This window comes from Sus scrofa, chromosome 2 (assembly GCF_000003025.6).
Source record: "Sus scrofa isolate TJ Tabasco breed Duroc chromosome 2, Sscrofa11.1, whole genome shotgun sequence".
Lineage (NCBI taxonomy): Eukaryota > Metazoa > Chordata > Mammalia > Artiodactyla > Suidae > Sus > Sus scrofa.
Window position 1 is genome coordinate 123,002,517 of NC_010444.4, and position 19,257 is coordinate 123,021,773.

At 36.4% G+C, this 19,257-nt stretch overlaps 1 protein-coding gene across 9 annotated transcripts in view; it reads left to right on the top strand.

Annotated features, from left to right (window-relative positions):
* Positions 561–19,257, top strand: part of DMXL1 (Dmx like 1) — a 139,789-nt gene continuing 121,092 nt past the window's right edge. For 7 of the 9 annotated variants that reach the window (XM_021084667.1, XM_021084669.1, XM_021084671.1 and 4 more), the window contains exons 1-3: positions 679–1,221; positions 14,930–15,055; positions 17,155–17,226. In XM_021084667.1, the coding sequence (XP_020940326.1) occupies positions 1,135–1,221; positions 14,930–15,055; positions 17,155–17,226 (285 nt within the window). In that variant the 5' untranslated portion in view covers positions 679–1,134. Of the gene's footprint in view, positions 1,222–14,929; positions 15,056–17,154; positions 17,227–19,257 lie in introns of all 9 variants that reach the window. The other 2 variants (XM_021084664.1, XM_021084665.1) reach the window with 1 other exon arrangement.

The following is a 19,257-nucleotide window of genomic DNA, read 5'->3' on the forward strand; positions in this document are numbered from 1 at the left end:
TGACACTAATCATATTGGAATTCTTAGGTTTTTTTCCCAAAACACCATCTCAACGTGGGCCGGTGTAGTATTATTACCAGCACTACTTCAAAACGAATGTTAAATTAAATTTAGTACTTAGCAAGGGTCGAAACCTCCCCCAGTTTTTCTTTCTAGCGAACTGGAAACGCGCTCGACCAGAGTTAACTCTGCGCTGAGACGCCTCTAGTTTCACCTTCACTTGGCCAAACTCGCGGGCCGCTTAAGGCAGCGGTGCTTGTTGGGACTTGTAGTCTCTACCAGGACCAAGACACTGCAACTGCATTTGTAATACACTTCTCCCTTTTAACTTTCTGGCCCAAAAGTCAGATCAAGCCCTAAACGAAAGCATAATCTGACAACACTCAGTTTATTCAAGGCTCTCTATGCTTTTGCTAGGCTTCTTACATTGAATATTCAAACGCACGACGTCGCTCACAAGCCTCAAAGAGATTGGTCTATCCTCAGTGGTGGGCGGAGCCTTGGGTGAACGGGAGCTCAGGATTGGCCAATATTTCACTCAAAGAGGTGTTTTCCACTTGCGGACCCGTATACTGTGGCAGGAATAAATTCTTTACTGCAGTATTCCTCATAGCCGCGAGAAATCTCGCGATATTTCGGCCGAAAGGCCTTAGGGACGCGTAGAGAGCAGCGAAGGCCAGTGGGGGTGGTAGGCACCGGAGCCGGGAAGGGCTAGGTCTGGTGGTGAGGGAGAGCGCGTGCTGCTTGCGCCACTGGGGCTCGGTCCCAGCCGGCCAGCCACAGTCCAGACTGAGTGTCGCGGACGGCGTGGCCTTCCTGGCCGGTGGGTCGGCTCGGGGTCGCGGCGGCTGGGTCAACACTGAGCATCACCTGGGCCCTCGCGGGCTGTGACAGGTGCGCGGACGCGCGGTGCTCCTCCCGCTTGCCGGCCCGCCCCCTCCCAGACTCGCCCGCGGGGGCTCGGGATGAGCTGCGGGCAGTGGCTGAGTGGCTCCGGCTCCTGGCGCCTGTCGCTGCCGCCGTCGCCTCCCAAGCCCGGCCGCCGCCCGTGAAGGAAAGAGGGAGGGAGGAAAGCGGCAGCTGGCCCTGGGCATGAGCGGGAGGCAACGTCCGTTGCTGGACTAAGACGCCGACATGAACCTACACCAGGTGCTGACCGGGGCTGTGAACCCTGGCGACCACTGCTTCTCCGTGGGCAGCGTCGGCGACCAGCGATTCACGGTGAGTGAGGGAGGCTCTCGCGTCGCCCGCGGCGAGTCCGCGCCCCTGAGTCAGCCGGCCTCGGCCCAGAATGCCAGGCAGAGGCCGAGAAAGCCTCGTCTCCCTCACGAGGGTCCCCACATCCCCAACGAAGGTTCCCGCCCTTTACGGCGGCGAACCTGGCATTTGAGGACCAAGGAGGCAGAAACCCTTGTACCGACTGAACTCGGAAGTTAGAGTGTTTTGTAGTTTTTTTTAAAGTTTTTCATCTGACGTCTTCGGGCTGGTTTACCAAAGTCGTTTATCCAGGAATCATTGCTGTGTAATGTTGTCAAGTTTAGGAATAGTTGGGATTGGTTTCAGTTCTTACTCTAAAGGTCAAGTATCTTTGTAGTTGAAAAAGAGTGTGTGCCTTAAAAACACAGTTACTAATTGTTTGCTATCAACTAGCGCTGGGTAAAATATAGTGAAAAACAGTGCTTTTCATTTGCTTTCCTTTAAATTCACTGAAGGATAACTGGAAAGAAAAAAATATTTTTTGTAAATAGTTCACTCCTGCCATCTTTTGAATATCGTACAGTTGAGTAGTCCTGGGAAACTTTTATTTTAGATTGTTCGTATTAATTACTAAAAGTTGAATTACTGTTTTTTCAGTAAAACTCCTCTTTGCTATGTAGTGGTAATTTCAGGTTAAGGTTTCCTGAAAGTGCCCTGTTTTTCATTGGTCTTTCCCAAATACTGAAAGGACTAGGGCCACAGACTTCTGGCTATTTACCAGTATAGTGATATTCTCTGCCTTATAACTATAGTTTTTATAATAGTTTAAAGCTGCAAGTCAGTATTGCACATGATAGCCTTTATCTGAATATATTTATAACCCTCATGATTGTTGCTGCAACTTGTACAGCTGTCTCTTAATTGTGATTAAAAGTAAAACTTAATTTTGCACAAATAAGTGAAACAAAATAAACAGCTTAATAGATGCCCCAGGTTTTCTTATCTACTTTTGACTTTTTCGGTGATCTTTTCCAGTCAGAATAAATAATAGAAAAAAATAGTAGTCATTTAACGTGGTATGGGCATTTAATGCCTTAATTGTGTTTTTAGATCTGTGCCAAGTACTTTGCTTTCAAATAGAGTCTGTACCTCCCCTGAAGAGTGACTCATACACGCCTTAGCTGCACTTGACACTAGCAGTTTTAGAGATTTTCATTGTAAATGTTTGCCTAGTCTCAATACACTCAGAAGAATGAAGTCTTAAGGTCTCAATGATCAGCTGTAGCCTTCATGAAGTTGAACTGCTCACTGCTCTCCCTATTTTGAAGGGGGAAATAAAAAGCATCCTAAGGAGATTTTTCTAGTAGGAGATTATGGAATGGTAATATTACATTCTCTGCCATCTCTTCAAGTTATGTGAATGCTTCCTCCAGTGTCAATTCTAACAACTCTTTGTAGGAAGGCAGTCAGAATCTACGTAAGCACCTGTGTGAACTTCAAGGCATATACAATATGCTGGCCCATTTATACACCTGAATGACCCTTCTGAGTGTATGTAAAATCTTGGTGAATGCCTCTGTTATTTTAAAGGAGAGGTGAGTTAATGTGCTAAAGATCATCCTATACCATCATGTAGCTCGTTGCTCAGATTTTCTGAACTTTAAAGTCTGTTTCCATAGACCAGGCTTTAATCATCTCCCACCAGGCCCACTGCAGATTTCTCTCAGATCCCAGGAAGTCCAGTAAATAAGGTAAAAATAAACATTTAGTTGATGTAGTTGTTAGTATAAAAAGATCCCAGTTTTCTATAATTTTGGTGGTAGTTTATTAACATTCATCTTTTTCCTTTGCAGCTACTTATCCCTGACTGTTTAATATTACATTGAGAGTTCCATTATAGGAAGTTTCTTGCCTTCGGTCTTCTGGACACTATGTACATCTTAAATTTATTTCTCTTGAAAATTTTCCTTTTCTATAAAAAGTGGAATCTATTGTTTACTCCTTGAATTTTGTTTTTAGCCTCTTGATTTTGGCTTTTTCTTTTCATAGGAAGAGAGCAAATATTAATGATGAATTTTATGTGTACACTAAAAACTTTGTCTAAATTCCAATTTTACTTGAGGTAGGAACATGAAATCTTTATCTTGTAGGCCCATTGAAGGATATTTTGTTTCCCCTGGTACATTATGTCTTCCCTGAACAAACTTATGTTTGTAATTCCTCCCTTTGCATATCTGCTGGTAATTTATTCTTGTTTTGAAAGATTACAAGAGATTCTGTCTTCTGAATATGGTCCAATAGATTTTAAGTTGAATGAAATTAAGTGACATTTCTCATGGATTCTAGATTTTAAAATATGCAATTGCTGAAGTTTCCTGGTGGCTCAGCAAGTTAAGGATCTGGTGTTGTCACCACTGTGGCTCAGGTTCAGTCCCTGACTTGGGAACTTATGCATGCCAAAGGCACAGCAAAAGCAATTTCTGATACAGTTAGTATGTCTAACTTTTAGACACTTTTTTACTAAAACTGGCATCAAACTATTTTGACTTTGTTCTTAATAAGAAAACTCCTGGTAGGCAGTAACCTTGTCCCTTATACTTTAAGAACACTTTATTTGCATTTGCATTTTATCATTAACCTTCCTTGCCTTGTGTATGTCTTCCACAGTTTCATTGTGAGTGCCTAGAAAGGTGATTGAGGTGCTGGTGTCACTTAATGGTAGCGTTATTACCTGAATTTGATTTGCAGTCTGGTCCCTTATAGTTAGTTGTATGTCTCTGGGCAAGTTCTTTTATATTCTTTGAATTTCTTTTTTCTTTTCTGTAAAATGAAATGAAGAACTTTTTCATGGGGTTGTTACATGAAAAAATACTAAGTACATTGCTTACTACCCATGAAACCCTTTAAAATATCAATTATTATAAAGGTTAAACTCATTATAATGCCTAGCACATAAAAAGTGCTTGACAAATACTGGTTGAGTTGATGAATAATAGATAAAGAAGATTTATTGCTGTATAATTAAAAATTGCTGTTTTTAAAGATATCTTTAATAATTTAGATTTGAGTCCAAATAAAATTCTTGAGGAGGTCTTGCTGTGGTGTAGTGAGTTAAGAATCCCACTGGGTTGCTGCAGAGGTACAGGTTCCATCCCTGGACGAACGCCCAGTGAGTTAAAGGATGTGGTGTTGATGCAGCAGCTGTGTAGTTCACAGCTGCCACTCAGATTCAGTCCCTAGCCCAGGAACTTCCATATGCCACAGGGGTGGCCATGAAAAACAAAACAAAACAAAATACTTTAAAGTTTAAACTTTTTTTTTCAAAATCAGTTTACACATTTTACTATAAATACAGATGAGCAACCAGGAGAGATTTTAGGTACACTAAGCAAAAATTCTCTATTTTTTTCTTTCTTTATATGAATTCTTCTTCACTCCTTTTGCTTTATTAATTTCCTACTGTTTTTAGAGTGAAAGTATGTGAGCAACCTGGTCCTGATCTGTTGACAGCTTTTGTTTTTAGAATAAAAAGTATGTTATTTGTAAAAGACAGGTATTAAGTTAAAAAAAAAAGGCATAGTTAATTAGAACCTGCATTTTCTAATTTTCTGTGCATGCTAATATGTGCTTCAATATATAGTAGATTATCCATACTTATTGTTGACATTGTGGTTTGTTTTTTGTTGTTGTTTGTTTGTTTTTGCTTTTGGTTCCCAGCCTAGGGGTCAAATTGGAGCAGCCACTGGCCTACACCATAGCCACAGCAATGGGGGATCCAAGCCGTGCCAGTGACCTACACCACCACTCATGGCAACACCAAATCCTTAACCCACTGAGCAAGGCCAGGGATTGAACCCACATCCTCGTGGATACTAGTCGGGTTTGCTTCTGCTGTGCCACAACAGGAACTCCCAAAATTGTGTTTTGAATAGAATGGAAAGGGACACAATTTTCAAGAAACAGATTATGTAAATATTTAGGACTTTCTTTTTCTAGTTTGGAATTTAAATACCTTTGCTCTATGAGAGCTTGCACACATGTAATAGCTCCAGACTCACTTTTCTATTAGACAAGTCTCTTCCCAGCCAAGGGGACTCATAGTAGAAGTCAGAATCTGACCACAGCTATGAAGTTGTTGGTAGAGAAATGCAGGCTAAACTTGCATTCTGCTTCCTCAACTTTCTGTGGTAAACATCTTTCAGTTTAAATTTTTCTTTTGTTCCCTGTAGGAAAGTCTTTAGAGGAGGTTTTTTTTTTTTTTTTTTTAGAAGTGTTTTAGTGTTTGTGGGTGAGGAAGATACAGGAGGGGAAAGTTTGATACTGTTTGTATCTAGAGAAAGAATGATTTTTTTGGTGCTCATAGGGCATTAAATGAGTACAAATTGGATTTTTTTAAAAAATATTTGGCTTTTTAAAAAATACTATGTTTTAAATAGTATAATGGTACTTTCCAGATTATTGATGTAACCCTAATTTTTAATGTTGTATTTTAAAAAACGAGAATACTAATTACAACATGCCAAATTTAAGTCATTTAACCAGGAAGTATACCAGGAAGAAATTCTTTGGGATATTTACTTGGTATGATTGGTTAAAACAAAACAGTGAAAACAGGAAATTGAAGTGTTTTACAGAAATCACAAGATTTCTGAAAGAATGCTGACTGATACAACCTTGGGTAGTTTTTGAAATTTAGAATATTCGTAAAGGTTGTCTGCCAAAGTTTAAAGTTAAAAATCATGTTTCAGTTATACGCTTGATAGCACACATGTGAATTGAGTTCTTTGCACCTTGATTAGTCTCAAAATTGGTAAACCTAATGTTACAGGTGCCTAATACAAGGATTTTTGTCAATTTAATTTTCATTGCTTAATAATAGGTTATTCTGATTATAGATCTTTTGACAGAAGCAGCTAATGTACCAATTGTAATATGTGTATATTAATTTTGAAACTTAGGTAGCATGGCAATTTGATAACTCAATGCTGTTTTCGTTGTTTTGATGACACCTTGAAATGAATTTTTGAGAATTATTTATTGTTTTAGAAAAATCTATAAAACTAGCTTTAGATTTTGGTTTAGAATATTATGTATAGTATTACATCTTAGGCTTTTATTCAAAATCAGATAGATGGGTTATTTTTATTTAAGAATTTAGTAGCAGGGGTTCCCTGGTTGCCTGGTAGTTTTGGATTCGGTGTTGTCGCTGCTATGGCTTAGTAGCAGATAGATTATTTTTAAATCATACATAACCCATTTTATTTATTTAATTTTTCTTTATTTTGTCAATATGTGAATTATATTGATTAACTTTTTAAATTGAAATATAGTCGATTTACAATATTATGTTAGTTTTAGGTGTGCCGCAAAGTGATTTGGTTATATATTTTTTTCAGGTTATTTTCCACTATAGGTTATTGTGAGACATTAGATAGTGTTCCCTGTGTTATATAGTAAACCCTTTGTGCTTATCTGTTTTATGTGTGTAGTTTGTATATGTTAATCCAGTACTCCTAATTAATCCCTCACGGCTCCCAAAGGAAACTTTTGTAACCATAAGCTTATTTTCTATGTCCGTGAGACTGTTTCTATTTTATATGTGAATTCATTTGTATTATATTTTTAGGCTCTACATATAAGTGATACCATACAGTATTTGTCTTTCTCTGTTCGACTTCACTTAGGATCATATTCTTTGGATCCATCCATGTCACTACAAGTGGCAATACTTCATTCTTTTTTATGGCTAATGCTGTCATATCCGTGTGCCTCATTTTCTTAAACCAATTGTCTATTAATGGGCATTTGGGTTGTTTCCATGTCTTGGCTACTATAAATAGTGCTGCTATGAACTTTGGGTACATGACCCATTGTATTTTACTTCATTTTAAATATTGTTATTTAATTTAAATAAATATTATTTAAAATAAAAGAAAGTATTTATTTTGTCTTTTTGGGACTACGCTTGTGGCATATGAAAGTTCCCATGCTAGGGGTCAAATTGGAGCTGTAGCCACTGGCCTATGCCACAGCCACAGCAATGCCAGCTCCAGGCCACATCTGCAACCTACACCACAGCTCATGGCAACGCCAGATCCTTAACCCACTGAGCTAGGCCAGGATCAAACCCACATCCTCATGGATACTAATCAGGTTCGTTACCACTGAGCCACAACGGGAGCTCCACATGGTCCATTTAAAATTAAAGTCTGTTTTTCCTGTTTGATTTGGTGTACTTCCATGCTTATTAGTTCATCATACTGTATAAACTCTAGAGATTGAATTAATTTAAATATTCTATTAGAAATATCCATAAGAAGATATGTCTATTTCAGGTGACTTTTACATGATATCCAGTTTGGATTATCTTTACAGATTCATGTTATTTTTCCCTCAGCTTTATTGACATACAGTTGATATTAACATTGTGTAAGTTTAAGGTATACAATGTAATAATTTGATACACATGTATGTTGTGAAGTCTTTACTACAGTAAGGTTAGTTAACATATCATTTACTTCACATAATTACCACTTTGTTGTTGTTATGATGTGAACACTAAAGCTTTTTTCCAATAGCAACTTTCAGCTGTACTATACAATATTGTTAACTATAGTCATCCTGCTGTACATTAGATCCCTGGAACTTACTCACCTTATAACTAAAAGTTTGTATCGTTTGACCAACACCTCCCAATTTCCCTACCCACAGCCTCTAGCAACCACCAGTCTATTCTCTGTTTCTATTAGTATGTTGCTTTTAGATTCCACATATAAGTAGAATACATATGACAGTATTTGTCTTTGTCTGACTTAGCATAATGCCATCAATGTTGTTACAAGTGACAGGATTTTCTTCTTTTTTATGATTAAATAATATTCTTAAAAATTTTTTATTACAGTTGATTTCTGTACAAAATCTGTACAGAATTTTTTATTACAGTTGATTACAATGTTCTGTCAATTTCTGCTGTAAAGTGAGCCAGTTATACATACATATATACTTTTGCTCCTATTATCCTCCATCATGTTCCATGATAAGTGATAAGATACAGTTCCCTGTGCTATACAAACAAGATCTTATTGCTTATCCACTCAAAATGTTACAGTTTGCATATACTAACCTCAAACTATGTGTGTATTTGTATGTGTGTATAAAGCACATTTTCTTTATCCATTCATTTGTCCATGGAGACTTAGGTTGTTTCCATATCTTGGCTGTTGTGAACAATGATTAAATGAATATTGGAGTGCAGATATCTCTTATAGTGTTTTCATCATCTTTGGATATAATTCTAGAAGTTGGATTGGTTGAACATATGATAGTTCTACTTTTAATTTTTTGAAGGATCCTCATACTGTTTTTTCACAGTGACTGTGCCAGTTTACATTCCCACCAAGAGTTCACAAGGATTCCCCTTTCTCCATATCTTAACCAGCACTTGTCTTCATATTTTGTTAATGAACCATTTGAAGATAGGTTATATTTGTCATGACTTTTTACCCTTAAATACTTTAGTTTGTGTTTCATGTAATAGGAGTATTTATTCTCTTACATAATCACAGTATAGTTATTAAGTTCATAAATTTACATACCACTTTTTTCTAATGTATTATCCATGTTCCAGTTTTACTAGTTGATAGAACAGTGTTCTCTATAGCATTTTTACCCCTTCCAGTGTAGGATTCAGTCTATGATCAGGTATTACATTTAGTTATCATGTCTCTTTAGCATCACCTTTCTTTTCCCTTTTCTTTATTAATTTTGACCTTGACTTTTCAAGAATATAGTACCCCTTCCCCTTTTAAAAAACAAACCTTTTCTCATTTTGCTTTTGTCTGATGTTTCCTCTAACTTAGGTTGAGGTTATGCATTCTTGGCCAGAATTCTGCATCAGCGATGTTGTGTCCTTCTGTAGGTTTCATATTTGGAGGCACATGATATCTGTCGTTAGTAATGTTAATTTTGAATTTTTATTTTTACGTATTTATTTATTTGTTTTGCTTTTTTAGGGCTGCACCTTCGGCACATGTAAGTTCCCAGGCTAGGGGCCAAATGGGAGCTACAGCTGCCAGCCTACACCATAGCCACAGCAACGCCAGTTCCAAGTCGCATCTGCAACCTACACCACAGCTCATGGCAACACTGGATCCTTAACCCACTGAGCAAGGCCAGAGATGGAACCCACAGCCACATGGTTCCTAGTCGGATTTGTTTCTGCTGTGCCATGATGGGAACTCCAGTAATGTTAATTTTGATGACCCATCATGGTGTTGCCCAATTTCTCCATTGTATAACTTTTTCTTTTCTCCCTCTTCCCAGCTGATAAGCCATGTGTGAGGGACATTTTAAGACTATACAAATATCCTGATCCTTATCAAAATTTCCCTCTGGAGTAAGCACCCACTGATGATGATTCTTGCCTGGTATTTTTTTCTCTTTTTTCTTTTTTTAAAGCACCTCATTTCTTTTTTGGCATAACAAGGTGTTCTAGGCTCTCATTGTAGCTACCCTCCCTGGCCCTGTAATAAGACATTTCTTTGAGGAGCGCTGATTTCTTTTAATAGGGAGTGATATTGGAGACCAAGATCAAGATGCTAAGTGATGTCATTGCTACTAGAGTGTTTGTTTCTTGGCCCTTTCAATGGACAGAACTAGCAAATAGACACATGTATATGTATATAACATACACATACATACACATATACACACATGTTTACATGTGTACATGAAAATATATGTATTTTGGAAAGCATGATTTTATACCAATATTTCTGATTCTAGCTCAGTCTTACCAGACTCTACTGTGTCTTTTGCATTTCATTTCTTTGGTCTTTCTTACACAGTGAGAACCTTGGCTCATTTGCTCAATTCTATAATGCATCTAAAATAGTTTCAGGAGTTCCTGTCACAGCCCAGTGGTAACGAACCCAACCAGTAACCGTGAGAACATGGGTTTGATCCCTGGCCTCGCTCAGAAGGTTGGGGATCCAGTGTCACTGTGAACTGTTGTGTAGGTGACAGATGCGGCTCTGATCCCGTGTTGCCATGACAGTGGTGTAGGCTGGCAGCTGTAGCTCCGATTTGACCCGTAGCCTGGGAATTTCCATATGCCACAGGTTCAACCCTAAAAAAGAAAAAAAAAAAAAAAAAACCCAAAACCAAATAAAATAGCTTCAGCATTGCAATGTCCATACTGCTATAATTTTAAAAAACCTACAAAAGAGCTCAGAATTTGTTAGTTCTTCTCCTCACCCTGCCTTTAATATAACAGAAGATGTATGTATTGGTCTCTGCCCCCCGCTTCTGGCACAGAGCTCCTGAAACCTTTGTAAATTCCTAAGTGAGAAGAGTATTAGGAGCATTTCTTGTTCTAAAATTTGGTCTTTGACCGTGGGTCCTGACACAGAACTCTTGAAACCCTTATAAGTTCTTAAGTTGTAAGAGGACTGGGAACATCTTTTGTTCTAAATGGAGCAACTCTCAGTGAGCTCCTGAATGGGGCAGCTGGTCACCAAAGGCCCAGCCATGATTAGAAGCTTGGAATTTTCAGCCCCATTGTCCATTTTCTAGAGGGGAGAAGAGGTAGAAATGGAAGTAATAATTGATCATACTTCCATGAGGGAGTCTTCATAAAATCCTAACAATATGGGGTTTGGGGAGCTTCCAGGTTAGTGAACACATCCACGTACCAGGAGGCTGTGCACTTCAGCTTCATGAGCACAGAAGCCCCTGAAATTTGAACCCTCCCAGACATCATCCTGTCTCTTTATCTGGCTGTGTATCATATCCTTTAATAAGCTGGTAAATATAAGTGTTTCTCTGAGTTCTTTGAGTTATTTTAGTAAATAAATAACTAAACCTCATGGGAACCTCTGATTTATAGCGAAATGTGGCAGAACTTGTGGATAATTTGGCAACCTACTACTCGTGACTAGCATCTGAAGTGAAGGGCAGTCTCAGTTAAGTCTGAACACTTAGCCTGTGGGATCTGATGCTAGCTCCAGGTAGTGTCAGGATTGAGTTAAGTTGTAGGTTGTCCAGTTGGTGTCATAGAATTGATTGGTATAGTTAAAACCTCCACACATCTGTTGTCAAAAGTGTTGTGAATGTGGTAATTATGTGAGAGTAAAGGAGAAACGCAGGAGGACTAGTTTTTTCTTCTCACTGTCCAAGACCGAAAATATATTGTCAGATTCTGTGTTCATAAGTTACTTAATTCCTTCTTGCCTTTTTTCTTTCAGTGTATAGTGTTTTTTTGAAATGGAATTAGTTCCTTTGTCCCCCACCCATTCTGCTTTATTTAATTTCTTTTTGAATTTGCGTGGTGTTTAACATGTTGCAGAAGTCATGACTAGTGTCCTTTGGTAGATGAATGGCTAAGGAAGATGTGGTGTGTCTGTGTGTGTGTAAATGAAATGTATGGAATATTATTCAGCCATTAAAAAGAATGAAATCTTGGAGTTCCCTTTGTGGTTCAGTGGGTTAAGAACCTGACTAGTATTCATAAGGATGCAGGTTCAATCCCTGGCCTCGCTCAGTGGGTTAAGGATCCTGCATTGCCGAAACTTCGGCATTGGTCACAGATGTGGCTCAGATCAGACATTGCTGTGGCTGTGGCATAGGCCAGCAGCTGCAGCTCCAATTTGACCCCTGGCCTGTGGGTGCAGCCCTAAAAAGGAAAAAAAAAAAGTATTATTCTGTGCTTCCATTCCATCTTCTCTCCCTTTGTAGGTAACCAACTTTATTGTTCCCTATTTTTTTCTTCCCTTTGTTTCTTTTTGTAGTAAGCAGGTACATCTATTTTTTTTACTTTCCTTGTTCCTTACACACACAAAAATGCCTTATATGCCCTTTTATACTTGGCTTTTTCATATTTTAATATCCCCTAGAAGTCATTCTAAGTCAGTTCCTAGGTTTCTTCCTCATTCTTTTTATAGTTTTTTAATACTCCGTTGTGGATATGTAATAGTTTATTCAATCATTATTCTATTCACGGCAGGATTTTTATGGTGATAGTTACATGTTCTTAGAATGATTAAGAAATGGAACAAAATGCAAATATAGTTTGAGTCTTTAATGAATTTTACATTTAATTATATAGTCAAACTAGAGATTGATATTTAATTAAACAAGCAAAACCAAGAGAATTTTATCATAAGCCTCAAGCAGAATAGCTCATGAATTGTGGACTGTAGTTGTTTATATCCTTCCCCTCATTTACTAGTTTATTACCATCCATTAGATATAACTCTGAAAGAAGAAAGACTGAATAAGATAGAGATTCCAGATTAAGATCATTAGTTTTTATTTAAAGTTTACCAAACCTAGAGAGAAATAGCTTTGTACCTTCTAGTACTGTCATTAAGAAAAAATGAAGTACTAGTCAATGATAGTATGATATAGCAGCATCAGAATAACAAGGGTAATCCAGAACTGGATAGGTCTTTTAATGGTCAGGGTTTATTTGCATAATAAGTTGGCATCTTTCTCTTTGTAGGGCTGGGTATTTATTTTTGAGATAATTTTGCATTGATTAACTCTGTAAATGTTTAATACTTGTATTAAACAATAATTTTGTGAGATATTTTGAGGATTAATGTAGACAATTCAGGAAAATTTAGAGTTGTGATGGACAAAAGTAGGTATGACACAGTATATGAAAGTAGGTAGATAATTGCAGATATAACAAAAGGAAAGCAAAGTTAAGGACACATTTTTATTTTATTTTATTTATTTATTTACTTACTTATTTTTAAATTTTATGGCTGCACCTGTGGCATTTGGAAGTTCCTGGGCCAGGGATTGAATCCCTGCCACAGCTGCGACCTACCCTGCAGCAACACCGGGTCCCTTAACCCGCTGCGCCAGGCCAGGGAGCAAACCTGAGCTGCTGCACTTAGATTCCTGAACCACTCTGCCACAGCAGGAACTCCTGCTGTTTGTGTGTTCGTGTGTGTGTGTATATATGTACATATAGTGTTTTTTTCTAGTTAATGGAAACTGGAAAAAATATGTTTCATGAGGAGAAAATCTTAATTGTACACATTCTAACAGTCTCTTAGTAAACAGTGATAATCAGTATCCTATCAAAATTTAATATTCAGGGAGTTCCCTTGTGGTGCAGCAAGTTAAGTATCTGGCACCGTCACTGCACCAGCTTGGGGTGCTCCTGCAGCGTGGATTCAATCCATCCTTGGCCCAGAAATTTTTACATGTTGTGGGCATGGCCAAAAAATTAATATTCAGGAGAAAATCAGTTTCTAAAATATTAAGGTACTATGGAGTACTGTTAATGAAAATTTTTTCTTAAAATAAATTAGTTTTTGGAATTCTTGCTGATAGTCTTGTGACAAGCCTTATGGTTTTACTGTAGATATTTACATAGATGAGTAGACCATCATGAGATTTTTTTGTTTGTTTGTTTACTGAGCCAGTTTTTTCCACTTTGTAACACTAGTTAAACCAGACTTGATTTCCCCTAATTCCTTTTAGGAAAATTCCAGGCAAGCATGACTAACTAGGGAAGTCCCTGTGTTGCTATGGAAACAGCACCAGGTCAAAAATCAAAAGATCAGAGTTCTTTTGCCCACTAGGCCACTAAGAGGTTGTCTGCCAATTTATGGCCCATTTTCTTGTTGATAACTGTGAGCAGATTTATTTGTATGTTCTCTTAAGTACCTTGTCTGATATTTTTTTGTAGCTTGTACCGAACTATTTTGGCTTTGGTAGGAATTATAGTCGTAAAGTTTATATTATGATTTTTTTACATTAAGGTTTATGTACATGTGCAAAAATAAGAAAGTAAAGAATTAATAAAATTTTAGGAACTTCTCAAGATGGAAAACAGTTTGTGATAGATATTGTATTGTCATTGTTATGCTGCATGCTAGCCTATATATGTAAATTCTAGGATAACAGCCAGAAACTCTTAAATGAAAGAAACTTCTGTGATCTAAGAGCAGGGAACAAGATAAACTTGAACTCTACCTTTTTGTCTTAGAACTTAACTATACTATGGAGAAGAAAAAACAGTAGTGTGATAGAAAGTAATTAGGGTTGGGGGGAAGAACATATTCAGAAACTGAGATGTGCTTGCTGAAAAAAGCTAGCTAGATGAAGACCAGGCAGATAGAAGGAAGATAAACCACTTCTTGGGAGGAAAAGACTGATATGCCCAAGGAACAGAAAGAAGGGCAGTATAGGGGCAGGAGCCTGTTGAGAGAAGCAAAGATTAGCGTGAGGTTTGGGGAGTTTGGACAATCATTTAGGGCATTGACATTTGTAAGGAGTTGAGATTTTTTTTATTTCGGGTAGAAAGAGGAAACTATTGAAGAGTCTTAAAAAGGGAAAATTACTTTGTGTAATAAACATTTTAAAAAGATCACTCAGTGTGGGAGGGAATTAGAGGGAAGCAAGAATGGAGCAGTCAGAGTATAAATAATAGTGCAAGAGAGAGATTATATATAGTAGGTAAGTAGGGACAGTAGCATTGGGTGGAGGTGTAAGAAGTGAAAGGGATCCACATATATTTTGTAGATGGAACTGACCAAATTTGCTAATGGGACTATGTATGGGTAGGGTAAAGGAAATATTTTCAAATAATAAATTTTTTAAAAAGAATCAAGTTAGTCTGTTAAAAAATGATATTTAATGCCAGTGTCCTACATGATGAATATTTTCTTGAGAATTTTATCGTTTTAATTTTATTTTGTTCTTGTTTTGTTTTTAGGCTTATGCATCTGGATGTGACATTGTTATACTGGGAAGTGATTTTGAAAGATTGCAAATAATCCCAGGAGCTAAACATGGAAATATTCAAGTAGGATGTGTAGATTGTTCAATGCAACAAGGCAAGGTTTGTAATCTTATGGTAATATGAGATTTGTTTTGAATGTGGTTTTTGTCAAGAGAGTCTCTGAAATATCTATTTCCTGTTGAATTAGAGACTTTCTTTTTGTTTCTAAGACAATGTAGCTACAGATTTCTTTGGCTTTCTAAGATGCACTGGAAAGAACAAAATTCCTGACTCAGCTGTATCTTAGAAATTGTCGGGAATTCTGTTCTTATATAATTTTGAAACATAGCATAATTTTCTCTATGAATTGGCCAAGAAATAAAATATTTATTACCTCTAGAATAGATGTAAAGCTTACTTTTTAAAAAATTGATTGGATTAAGGGAAAAGAATGACAATAAACTTTAGTATATTTACAGATAAACTCCTGATAAGAATTTGTTAGACTCATTCTTTGTAAACAGTTATCTCCTTATATCTTTTCAGCAGAGTTACAAGTGTCTCTCATCTGTCTTTCTTTTGTTCAGCCTTTTATTCTCACCATACTACAGAAATGATTTTTATGATGAAATGCTAAAAATCATTTAGAATTTTTTCCCCTTATCTTCATGCTTGTTTTGATCTCTTAGCTTTGTAGTTCTGCAGTCATCATTGTGTAAAAACTCGCTTATACCATCTAGATGCAAATAGAGCTGGTTAATGTTAGAAATTAATAATTTCAAATATGAATTATATTTTTGTGATAAGACAGATTTTATGACAGTCCTGGCTAGAATGAAGAGGTCATTTTGTTTTATAATCACTCTAATAAATGGTAAATTTCCTTTGTTTCAAAAATATTGATATAATCAGATGATTCCTTTAGGTATCAAGAAGAAAATTTGTATGTTCTGGCACTTGGGACTTCTGTTTACTTTTAAGAAGGAAATGTTTCTTGATACCATAGGCATCAATATTTTATTATTACTTTTTTTTTTTTTTTTGTAGTACTTTACCGGGTTACTTTTTCTAAGAAAATTCACCTGCATTTATCTTGCTATTCATTTGCTTAAAAACATTCTTGGTTTCCCATTATTGTAGAAAAGTTCAAATTGTTCATCTTGGTGTGAGTCCCTGAATAACATGACTTAAACCTGCGTTTTTGGCCTCATGTCTGTTAATTTTCTCCTCTAACTGGGCTGGTGGTCAGTCACCTCCAAACATTAGTTACTTCTTTTAATATTTATGCTTGTATTCATACTCTGCCCTATTATTGAATACTCACTGCACTCTGAAATCCTACTCACACTTAATTGGCCTAAACTGAACACTCTCAGACTAATTCAATACAGATGATTTCTGTATTCTAAGAACTCCTCAGAACACTTAAAAATAGTCCTTGAAAGTTATTTTTTCCCATGTGAATGTTATATCCTCATTTCTTACTCCCTCTTCACTAGATTATATGTTCTTATTTTTATCCCTGATTCATTCAGTCTATATATCTATGTGATTTATGATGTATTCATTTTAATACTTTGATATTATTTTAATAGTTTTCATTTATGACTTAAGCTATAGTAGTAGCCATGTTATAAAACAGAGCCAGGAAGGGTTATGCTCTATTGATTTAAAGAATAAATTTTCAGGGTACTCAAATAAAATAAATTGAAAATATTCAGCACTTTTTAGAGAGTTCACAAAGGAATAGACAGGTTTTATTTCTAAAAACTTAAATATACACTGCCAAAATTGTGAACTTTAAGGACAGATAACCTAAAAACTGATTTTTAAGTCATGTTGGATTCCATACTTGACAAGAATTACATCAATACATTTTTCTTCTGTGAGGAAGGTAATTAACATTTACTATGTGTCTTATATAGATAATTCTATGCCAGATATTTTTCAAATGTTATTTCAGTCCTCAAAATAATTCTGTTAGGAAGATAGTATTATAAATATGTAAACTAAAGTTCAGAGAGACTAACTTGCTAGTTACACAGTAATGAGAGTACTGGTATTCTGACCCAGATATGGTAGTCCCCAAAACTGACCTTCTCAAGTACTGGTGAAGGAAATTTTGTATTGGGTATATTTTAAGTTATACTGTTCATTTCTTTTGCTCTTTTGATTTATAAGTTAACGTGTCATAAGTTTTCTTTATTTCCTTTTAAAAGATTGCAGCATCCTATGGAAATGTTATCTCTGTTTTTGAACCTGTTAACCTACCGAAGCAAAAGAAAAATTCGGTTAGTAATTTATCTTTTTCTTTTAGAAATAGAAATGTCTTGTGTATTAAAAGACTATTTTAAGAGTATAAAATTAAAATGATCATCACATAAAAGCAGTGTAAATTATACACTCATTAAAGACATGTTAAATACCACTTCCTTATTAAAACTGTGTTCAACTCTTTCATTGAAATAGAATTAAACTAAATTGTGCTTAATGAATTGGGAGAACCCGTCATGGCTCAGTGGTTAATGAACCTGACTAGTATCCACGAGGACGTGGGTTTGATCCCTGGCCTTGCTAAGTGGGTTAAAGATCCAGCATTACCGTGAGCTGTGGTATAGGTCACAGACGCTGTTCAGATCTGGCATTGCTGTGGCATAGGCCAAAGGCTACAGCTCCAATTCGACCCCTAGCCTGGGAATCTCCATATGCCACGGGTGCAGCCCTAAAAAGACAAAAAAAAAAAAAAAAAAAAAAAAAAAAAAAAAATTAGCTTAATGAATTGTCTTGAAATGCTTTCTTCTATCTTTTTTTTTTTCCTTTTATAATAAGTATTTGAAGAGTCAGCAATTTGAAGTTTGTCAGTTACTTTATTTATAGTGGTACACATCATTGTCCAGTCGTATTTGGCACTTGTTCTCTGTTGCTATGATCTACTTTTGTGTAGTTTTTCTGCCTTATATGTTTTGTCTTAAAGTGACATGTTTTAATTGTAAAGTTTTAACATACTTCCTGGACTTAACATCTTGCACGTATTATATCATGTAATATAATTGTTGGTGGCTCAATGAGTGTTTTTCTTTATAAAGAAACCATATTCAGAAATAGTTCTGAAAGTTGGTTTAAACATTAGTTTATAAATATTGAGGTGACATAGTAGATTTCTTGGGTGTTTAAATGCTTTTAAATATAAAAGACAGACCAGGTTATTGTACCCATCTCTACTAAAGATTAAACTAGTGATTTAAACCATGTGAGAGAGGATCAGCATAGTGTGATCTAAAGAGCATTGTAGTAGGAATCATAGGAATGTTTTCTTTCTCTTCTGCTCTGTAGCTATTTGTTAGGCAAGTGAGTCTTAAGAGGCTCTGCCCAATTCTGAAGTTGGTTAATATCTATTCATTCTGGATGTCAAAGACTGTGGAAATGTGTTAAATGTGTTAAATTGAAAGAATTAACATTTTAATAATAAATTTACTTTCTACATCTTTTAATAGTTTTCATTTCATTTTCACTTAGCTCATTAGTATCATATAAATTCCTTCTGACTTAGTTTGGCAGCTGTTATTATTACTTTTTTATAAATAAGTCAGAAGAGACCCAAAGGAAATAAGTGACTTGAGCAATGAAACAGCTACTGAGCGAAAGAACTAATAGTAGAACCAGAGAACTATTGATTCTTAAGTGTGAGCATTTTTTTTCCTCTACTTGTGTTAATGAAAAATATTTTCTCAGGGTTAAATAACACATTTTAAAATTTCATTGAAGGAGAGTCCACAATTCTCCTCTCATTTCTATTTGTGTTTATGTATTACCTAACGAATCAAATATTAGAGCTCTCATATGCTTATGTCAGTTTTTAAAACAAATTTTAAAGGGGGTTGTTCCACCCAAAATACTACATTTCAAATAATTCTCAATACATGTTTTTTTGTTTGTTTGTTTTTGTCTTTTTGCCTTTTCTAGGGCTACTCCCACAGCACATGGAGGTTCCCAGGCTCGGGGTCTAATTGGAGCTGTGGCTGCTGGCCTACGCCAGAGCCACAGTAACGCGGGATCCAATCCGCGTCTGCAACCTGCAGCTCAAGGCAATGCCGGATCCTTAACCCACTAAGGAAGGCCAGGGACCGAACCCACAACTTCATGGTTCCTAGTGGGATTCGTTAAGCACTGAGCCACGATGGGAGCTCCACAATACATATTTTTTGAATGAAATAACTAACTTTAAAAATCAGTTTGTTAAAATACCTTTACTAATAGGGGTAGAATTGAGAATTTCACGTTTTGCCCATTTTCTTTTCTACTAATTATAATTTTTTAATATA